At 39.6% G+C, this 10,000-nt stretch overlaps 1 protein-coding gene across 2 annotated transcripts in view; it reads right to left on the bottom strand.

The window, feature by feature from the left end:
* mfsd2aa (major facilitator superfamily domain containing 2aa) overlaps positions 1-10,000 on the bottom strand; it is a 33,342-nt gene that overhangs the window by 3,155 nt on the left and 20,187 nt on the right. For both annotated transcript variants that reach the window (XM_036575233.1, XM_036575232.1), the window contains exons 6-12: positions 9,415-9,578; positions 8,538-8,628; positions 6,520-6,638; positions 4,746-4,829; positions 3,243-3,326; positions 1,782-1,894; positions 31-174 (exon numbers count right to left, since the gene is read on the bottom strand). In XM_036575233.1, the coding sequence (XP_036431126.1) occupies positions 31-174; positions 1,782-1,894; positions 3,243-3,326; positions 4,746-4,829; positions 6,520-6,638; positions 8,538-8,628; positions 9,415-9,578 (799 nt within the window). The remainder of the gene's footprint in view (positions 1-30; positions 175-1,781; positions 1,895-3,242; positions 3,327-4,745; positions 4,830-6,519; positions 6,639-8,537; positions 8,629-9,414; positions 9,579-10,000) is intronic.

Raw genomic sequence — 10,000 nt, 5'->3', positions numbered from 1 at the left:
AGAGAGAGAGAGAGAGATATTGATTCTCACTGTAAACTGAGTGTCGAGATTCCGAGCGAGACTCCAGAGGCAAACTTGGTGAAGAAAACGTAGAAGGAGTAGAAAATGGCCTCGTGTCCTTGAGAGTCTGGATTTTGTACTTTAAAATCATCCACCACGTCCGGAAGCATCGACCTAAAAACAAAAAAAGGATAATATTTACCACTCAGGAGTCATTTAAACACATCTTCAAAGGCCAGAAACAGACCACCCACAAATGCAGATGTACTGAGAGCTCTAACACTGTGCTGGTCATGAATCCTCAGTACTGCAGGGGGCGCCAGAGGACAACTCAGAGTCTGTAATTCAGACCTACTGTGATCAAAGCAAGTGTGGAAAGAGATCACTCTTTACAATGTGTTACACTCAGCAAATAAAAAGAAAAACTGTGCACAAAAATGTGCCACATTTAAGTGTGTTTCTCTGTAGAGGAACTTATTTTCACTTCAACAGTCGACAAAACATGCAGTCTGACCAGCGACGTTCAAACCTCTGCATACGACTGTATAGCTATGTTACAGTATATTATATTCTAGTTGCAGGGGTTCCTGATCGCAGTCCTGAGGACCCTTTGCTATGCACATTTTTGTGCTGCGCCATGTGATCCAGAATGAGGGGCCTCTTAATTAGCTAATGAGCTGAATCAGCTGTGAGTGATGCGACACGCCACAAAAATCTGGGATTAGGAACTCCTGATTAATATGGAAATACAATCATTACAGACAATAAAATGCGATGCATACAAGACTTTGCCGTAGTGACTTGCAGACTGTGTGTCAGAATGAAAGGCAAAACTCTAATATTTTTTCAGTACTTCAAAAGTATACAGTGGTGCCTGAAAGTTTGTGAGCCGTTTAGAATTTTCTATATTTCTGCACGTTTGACCTAAAGCTTCAGATTTTCACACAAGTCCTAACAGTAAAGAGAACCAAATTAAACAAATGAGACAAAAACATTAGACTTGATCATTTATTTATGACCACGTCTGAGGAACTCTTCTTCTGAGGTCCCCAGAAATCTCCTTTGATGCCCTGATACACTTTCACAAACATGTGTGAAGGTCAGACTGTGACAGATCCCTGTTCTTTAAATATAACAGGGTGGTCACTCACACCTGATTGCCGTCCCATTGATTGAAAACACCTGACTCTAACTTCACCGATTCACATAGTTTTGCCACTCACAGATATGAAATATTGGGTCATTTTCCTCAATAAATAAATGGCCAAGTCTAAAATTTTTCTCTCATTTGTTTAATTTGGTTCTCTTTATCTACTTTTAGGACTTGTGTGGTAATCTGATGTTTTATGTCAAATATATGTAAAAATGCAGGAAATTCTATGGGGTTCACAAACTTTCAGGGACCACTCTATGAAATTCAGCCATGACTGTAAAAAAAAAAATTAAATGCAATGCACATGAGATCGCATTTAAACAGTGACATGCAGAAAGCATGCCAAAATGAAAAGTATAAGCTCCATTACACTGATTTAACGCTGTTTAAAGTGCTGCACGGGGGAAAGCAATATTGATGTGCGGCTTGTGTTCAATTCTGATACTAATCCTGCAATAAAAAGTAAAACCTTGCTTTTCATTTTGCCACATATTCCACATGTCCCATTGAAAAGTAAGGTCATATGTGTATGTATTTCACATTTTTCAACTGTAGTGACTGCATTTCAATGGGACACAAATTAATCTCCATAGGTTTTAGTGTATATGGAAAACAAAAGCATGCTCACCATGGCAGGAGGAAAGCTGCAGCCACGCTGAAACCAGCCGCCAGAGAAACGATGTAGGACACGATGAGATTACTCTCGATACACACCACCAGGATCATGAAAGGGATTGCCCACTGTAAAAACAACACCACACGTTCAAAATAATGAAAAATATGTACACAGCGCTGAGCAAAAGACAAGCAAGTGGTGTCAAATTGGTTTTTGCCAGTAAACATTGTGTCATACAGAATAAATTTAAAGAAAAGCTGTTGTTTTTCAGTAAAGTTAACACGTACATCATGTTCATAAGGCTACAAGACAATTACACACCTTTCATAACAGCCCAAACAAACTACACTGCTAAAAAAGATGGTTCTTCAAGGGTTCTTTGTAAAGAAATGGTTCTACATAGAACCATAACCACTCAAAAACTCATTGCATGATTAAAAGGTTCTCTGCATGGTGGAACAGTCCTTCAGACTGATGGAGGATGTGCTGCACATGTGTCTATACAGAACCTTTCTGAAAAGAGCTTTATACAGCACCAAGAAGGATTCGTCTAACAACAGAAGAACCCTTTTTGGTGCTGTATAGAACCATTTTCAAAAAGCTTTAATCATGCAAAGGGTTCCTTCAGTGTTCATGGTTCTATCTAGGATCATTTTCTTTACTAAAGAACCCCTTTAAGAACCTGTAATGTAACATAACCCTACATAAACAGTCTTCTTCCAATAAGCAGCAGCTCTCATAAAGGCCGCTTGTCAACTTCAGTGTGAAGTTTTTGCAGACATCAGGCGTCATAACACTGTCTGGGGTGAAACGACACAGCACATAATGACAGCTGACTGCAGTCTTTTTGATGTGTCAAATACATAATGGTGATTATTTTACACAACTTGACAAAAGAAGCTGGTTAAATCAATACGAATGTGAGCACTTCTAAAATGATGCTCTGACTCTTTATGCTCACATTGAAATGAAAGTCTACTGTATTTAAGTTTTATTGTGTTGCTGATACTCTGTTAAACTGTTATGACAATGTTATGTGTTTGTTCAATGCCCAATAAATAAAGGCAGTTTTCAATGAGAATACTGTGTACAAGAAAGCTACTTCTTATAGCGCCAGCACCAAGAGAGAGAGAAAAGACATGACTCAGTGAGGCAGCGGTCTGAAACGACTGCAATAGGTGCACTGTTAATCACAATTATATATAGGGCATTTAATCGCCAGCTAAAATTTCACAGCCCTAAATAACTCTAAACCTAAATAGATGCATAGTTTCAAAGAAAACATACAGAACTGTCAGTACAGTGTCACGGCATTGCTGGGCTTCATGCACACCTTAAGAACACAAATATAACACTCTCTTAGTATAGGGCAGCTACAGCACAGCTGAATACAGTTTTAGTGTAGTTATGAGCAGGTCAATGAGCAGCACTGCAAAAACAGACCCTACGCACAGCAGAAAGACCGTTGCTTACCGAGATGCCGATGTAGACTGCAGTTTTTTTGCCGAAACGGGTGAGGAACAGCTGCCACAGAGGAATGGTGAGAGCACCGGAAAGCTGCAGAGATAAAGGCAAACATCAACGACAATAACAACACGGAGCACGGCTGCATCTATTAGCAGGTTCTGCTACTCCAAAAATGTGAGATGGATTGGAACAGGACTACTATTGCTAAGGAACCTAATAGACAATCAGAGAGTTAGGATGGGCGGGGCCTAAAAACTCCATTATCTGACAACAATAATTGACCTAGCCAGGCTCCACCCACAAATATGTTCTACTGTCACTACTGTTGTGAGGTTGTTTCACGAAACACGAGGTTGATACCTCTGCAGCAATTCTGAACATTGTATGTTTTTCCAGCTCTCATTGCTGATCTTTATTTCCTATATATATTCTATACATTTTTATCTATCTATCCATCTTGGGTTCTTTAATAAATATATGTGATCAATGCGCTTATGATAGACGTTCGGCTATTTCATTAAAATAGCTTTCGCAAAATTGTGATGGGGCAGCCGTTGCAGCTGAGTTTCAAGTGAGTTGCAGGACGCTTTATATTATGCAACTCAAGTGATTTAGTTTCATGTAGGTTTCCAAGCTGTATGTGTAAAGCCAGCCTTACTATCTCAATGAAGTCACAACACAGATTCATGCAAGACTGAAATAACAGAGCTTATTGGAAAATCACTTTAATACATTGACCTATATGATACTGATATATGTCAGTGAGCTCTGTTCTGATTGGCTGCCCTGTATTGTGCCTGATTTAAAAAGCCACAAACACACACACAACACACTATAACTTCAGCGTGAATGGGTGGGGCTAAACTGCTGCAACCTGAATAGGCAGATATATGTAAAATGTGTTTTTTTGTGACATCACAAAAACAGTGAAGTCAAAACAGGCAGCTCAGTCTCCACCTATGGAGTGTACGGACTAAAGAGGGAATGGTACATCTTAAAACAATGTTTACATGCTACAAACTCTCATTTAAGCTTCCATAATATGGGCCCTTTAAACTATTCATCACAAACTCCATATGTAAACCCAGCCTTGCTGTCTCACTGTAGTCACATTACAGAATCACCCAGGATTGAAATCACAGAGCTTTTTGTAATAACAGAACCAATCCAGCTCCAACAGAACATTCTTAAATACACTGACCCAATGAGCTCTAATAGTGTTTGAAGTGATTCTCTCACTGTGACCTCCCACTTTCAGAAAATCTGACCCCCAGATGGTACATGTTCTCAGGCACCCCTTCTTAGAGTTACAGGTTTCTCTGTATCCTTCATCTCTTTTTCTTTCTTTGTTTATCACCTGTTGGGCCTCATTTCTCACTTGATCCTGAAAACGAGTCCTTTCATCGCCATGGAGAAGCCGGACGCCATCCCGAACAACTGCTGACTCACCGAATCCACTGTAATTGCTGTGACGAGGCCAAAAACAACAGACCAAAACACAGCACTCACCATTATGACCAGTAGGATGTTCTGGAAGTCATCGCGAAATCCCAGCGTGTAGGTGATGAACAGCGCAAAGTTCCCCTCCATCAGCTAGCAGATAAAAAAAAAAATAAGAGTGATAAAATTACATACATATTAAAAACCAGCCCCAAGAGTTATTCCTGCAACTTCTCATCCCATCCGTGTCACGGTAAGCCTAACTTCACTCTGGCCCACAGCCGAAACTGCAGTTTGGATTTTAGACCCGTTCTAATGCTCACTTTGATCCTAAACCTAATCTCTGTCATGACAGTTTGCTTTAGCTTTCTCTGTCAGGGTTTGTACAGTGTCTCTCTCCCACCCACTCTCTGTGTGTCCATCTGTCAGGTGACTGCACTGGTAAAAGACAGATCAGCAGTATATTAGCTGAACAGCAGGGGGTGCTATATAGCTGGATTCATGCATCAGCAACTAGGCTAACATTTGACTCAAGTACTAACTTACACTGAACTCAAGTTTATCATAAATTAAACAAGTTAAAGAGCTTATATTCTACATTTTACTTACATTTTCTATTGTTTGGACAGTCATGTGGAAGTGTTCATGGTTGTGACATCACATTTTCAGCCTACATTTTTCACTTTTCTTGTGCTTTACTTCTCCCCCTGAGGTCAACTTTTACACACCAAATACAATAAGTTGTTTTACGTGACCATCTCTTTATGTCTCACAATTAAACAGGCTGTTTTCATTCCTATGCCTTTAACCCTCTGGGGTCTGAGGGCATTTTCTTGATTTTTCACTCTGTTCTTAAAATCGCCTTTAAAAGGCTCTTGCATACAACATTATTATCACATATTATATATCAAAATGTTCAGAACAATCTCAGCTCTCTCTGTAATGAGGCTGTGGAGCACTGTGTACAGAGATAATTCACCCCAAAAGCTGAAAAAGTTAAATCTGGTTTTAGAAATTCCTAATATGTCTTGTGAAAACGTAGCTTTATTCATGTGGACGGATTGTTTTGGTGCTTGAAATGTGTTTACTAAAGTCTCAGGTTCACAAAAGTAGTGGAATTCATGAATAAAACAGATTTCCTCCTCATCACTACTTTCTAAAACCACTTACGTCTATGTCTGAGGCAACTGAACGAAAAATGAAGGGTTTCCGGCGTGATGGTCAGTCTTTAGTGATTTCCTGAGTGTCCATTAGTCAGTTTCACACATTATGTAGACGGACACACAAATCTACCGGTTCCGCACGGTGAGAGGCAGATTACTTGTATCTCAGCCCCTCTTCATAGGCTCATAACTCCGGATGCGAGTCACGTATGATCTCGCGATAAGATTGAATGGAAAGGCCGACTCTATGGTCTAAGGTCTCCATGCCCAATGCTCAGCGTGGGCTAGAGGGGTATAAAACCCCAGCACTGGGCTGTGGAGCAGTGGAACTGTGTTCTCTGGAGTGACGGAGCTCCATCCAGTACCTTTGGGATGAGTTGGAGTGACCCAGAACTGACCATCCAACATCAGTACCTGACCTCACTAATGCTCAATCAAATCCTCACAGCAGTGTTCAACGTCTGGTGTAAAGCCTTCCCAGATATGTAAAGGCTGTTACTGCAGCACAGACTCACTATTAACACCTTAATTTCAGAAGAAAAGCTGGAGTCCACAAACTTCTTTGGACATACAGTTCAAACTGAGTCCACGTTCCCACACCTACAGGAGCCCATGCTGAGAAATACCATCACCTGCTGTAAAATGGTAAGAGACTGTGAGTGAATGTTGTTTTTCCTCACCATAAAGGCCAGCGAAGTGAAGAGGAATCCCGTGACCAGTTTAACGTATGGCCCGTGTGTCTGCAGCAGCCGGAGACCCTCCACGAAGGACAGACATCGATCTGCTCTGCGCTGCACATCTGCACAGACAGACACAAGGCCTACATTCATCTCACTGCAGGGGTGAAGATCTATGACCAGCTTCATACTTTTTACACCATAATGAAAAGTGTTAGACAGACCGCATCCCTCACTGGCTCTTACGAAGTGGACGTTAGAGAGAGAGAAAAGAGACTGCTTCACTTAACCCTTAGGAGTGCACCGCCAATGACAAAATCATGCTGTAATTTTATACGAATTACTTCTGAGCTGTAGTTTATCAAAACAAGTGGAGAGATTGTGTGGAAAGTGCAGGTTGTAAACTTTCAATCCATACCACATTGGTGTTTGTATGTAGAAGAGAAGGTCCTGATCTGAGAAGATTCATGAATAAGAGTAAAAGAAGTGCTGTTGTGTGTGTGTTCATTATCTTAAATACATTTTAAATGTATTTAAAAATAATAAAAATAATATTTAACATGTTGCAATTATTACATAGAGTGTAGCCTATTAATGTGGAGCAGAGAAGCATAATAAAAAAAATGTTGTTGAAGTACTAAAAATTAAACTATTCACACGAGAGTGCAGGAGGATTGCTATTAATATGTAGAGGAGAAATACAAAATAGTTCTATATTTAATTTAATTCACAACAAAACATTTTAAATATTTAAAATTGAATAAATTACATTGCAAATAAAATACCATGTTTATCATGGTTATAATGAAATTATATCTTCGAGTGAAGGAGAATTGCTATTATTATATGGGTAGAAGCATAGTAAAATAAAATATATTAAATAATAAACTAAAATATCTGTCCTAAGTTTTTACAGCCTTGTTTTGTAAGAAAAAAAAATCCTTTTACATTTTTGCCCTTTTTTTAATGAATTTCAATTAAAACAAAAAAAAAATAAAAGTTCAGGCTCAAAACTTTTTTTCCCCCAGACAGAATGTAAATCTAATTCATAGTATGTAATTAATTTTATTATGTAATTAAATAGTGGGGGGAGCACATGGCACAACCTAACGCAGAGCAAAATGGAACAATGTGTGCGATTAAACAGGTTCCAATACATGCTTTTGGTCATCTCCTCATGTTCCCATAACAACACCTGTGAATTTTTACAGATGTTTCTCCAGATTCACATGAGGACTGATTCTATACCATAAAGAGTTATTTTAACCCCCTCTTGATGTCTGTACTATATCAGCATTTAGAAGCAGTTAAACAGCTCACAGTGAGAGCTATCCAGGCTAAAGTACAGCCTCCACACATGGGGGTTAGTTTAACACAGGGTTACAACCAAGTCGCGGAGATAAAGCACATACCACCCTGCTCAATTCCCATTGGTTATCGCCACATTGCTTTGCATAAAGTTAAACTTCACTCAACTTTGTTGCGCCGCAGACTCCGCCCACTTTGCGTCACCAACGTTCACGCCACCTTCAGACGACGGAAATCTCCAGCTTTCATTGAAAACGAATGAATTTCGACCGCTTTGTAGCGTTTTAGCGTTGTACATTGTAACAGTTGCACTCAAACCACATACAGCTAAATTGTTCAGAAACTGTTAGAGCCCAAAACAAAGTTTACGTTTGTAGCCGAGCTGTGTCAGTTGCTTGTACAAAAATATTGTTGATCTTGCTCAAATAGATTTAAAATTCTTGAGAATGTGTTATTTTGTGTCCTGTGCTCCCTCCATAGCCACACAGTAATTACTCCAGACGTATAAAGTCTAGTCATGTTTAAATGTGAAAATTCCCCCGATTTTATCATTTTACTGCTGACGTCACTCAGTGCACACCTATTCTACTTTACTGTTAGAGTGATGTCATCTATGGTGTGTTTTAATATATGTTGACACACACACCAAGATCTATTCCTTATACACATCTGTTCTTAGCAAAATAAATCTACATGGAGAGTGAAAGACGCACCTTGCTGCTCTCGAACTCCCAGGAACAGCACAGCAGCACAGAGCACGTAGATGATGCTGATCACACCAGACGCCAACATGTATGCCTGTTTCTGTTGGAGACAGAAATGGAAATAAAAATATGCAAATTAAAACTCAATTAAAGGGTCCATATCCTGTATTTTTAAAATTTTCTTTGCCTCCCAAGGACCACTTATAATGTATAATGCTGTTTTTATGCACTAAAAACACAGCTCAGTTTTACATCGTCTTCCAACCTCTTTTTATCACTAATTGAACAGGCTGTGTTTGATTACTTGGTCTTCAAAATGGATGTATGTAGATGAGCTCTGTTCTGATTCGCTGCCCTGTACTGCGCCTATTTCAAAAAAGCAGTCCGGGCTGAAACACTCCTTATAACTTCAGAATGAAAGGCCAAAATGTATTGGTTTATAAGACGTCACAAAAACAATAAATTCAAAACAGGCTGTTTTTACAGCTCAGTTACTATACATAGAGCATAGACTGAAGAGTGAATGGTATGTTTTAAGCAATGTTTACATAATACATCGAACTTTTATTTCAATAAAAGAAATGAAAAAATGTCAGATTTGCATTTAATAGTCCTTCTGAGCCATGACTGCAAAATCGCCTGAATCAGACATACATTAATCACAACAAGTTGGCTAATAACAGCGCCCTCTGGTGAATCTCTCTGAAAGTTGCACTTATAAAATATAGATAATGTTCACAAAAACACACTACATGCCGATGAGCTACTGGCCGTAAAAGACTAGTGGTTGCAACTTTTAGAAAATGACCATTTTTCCAGCTTTCCGAGGTGATGAGGACCGTCCGAAAACACCACAAGCATGCTTACGGGTTCTGCCCACTCTTACTGTGTCATCCAGTGAGACGTGAGAGGCGTTGACTTCCGAGCTCAGCTGTAGAACACTGTCATTCAGAGAGGAGGTGTGGTTTAAACATGGAGCATTGGCTCCGCCCACTATCTGACCCTGGATGGCAGTTCCAATAACACTACCCAACACCTCTATAGTCATACCTGCGAGAGAGAGAGAGAGACACAGAAATATCCATAAAAACCTTTTTTTTAATTTTTTTAATTTTCTCATTCAGCAAATGAGACAGCAATTTCTTAAATACACCGATCAGGCATAACATTCTGACCACCTCCTTGTTTCTACGCTCATTGTCCATTTTATCAGCTCCACTTACTATATAGGTGCACTTTGTAGTTCTGCAGTTACAGACTGTAGTCCATCTGTTTCTCTGATACTTTGTTAGCCCCCTTTTACCCTGTTCTTCAGTGGTCAGGACCACCATGGACCCTCACAGAGCAGGTACTATTTGGGTGGTGGATCATTCTCAGCACTGCAGTAACACTGATGTGGTGGTGTGTTAGTGTGTGTTGCGCTGGTCTGAGTGGATCAGACACAGCAGTGCTGCTAGAGTTTTTAAACACCT

The sequence above is a fragment of the Colossoma macropomum genome, unplaced genomic scaffold (assembly GCF_904425465.1).
Source record: "Colossoma macropomum unplaced genomic scaffold, Colossoma_macropomum, whole genome shotgun sequence".
Classification (NCBI taxonomy): domain Eukaryota; kingdom Metazoa; phylum Chordata; class Actinopteri; order Characiformes; family Serrasalmidae; genus Colossoma; species Colossoma macropomum.
Note: the sequence above shows the minus strand (reverse complement) of the source record. Positions and strands in the feature narration are given on the sequence as shown.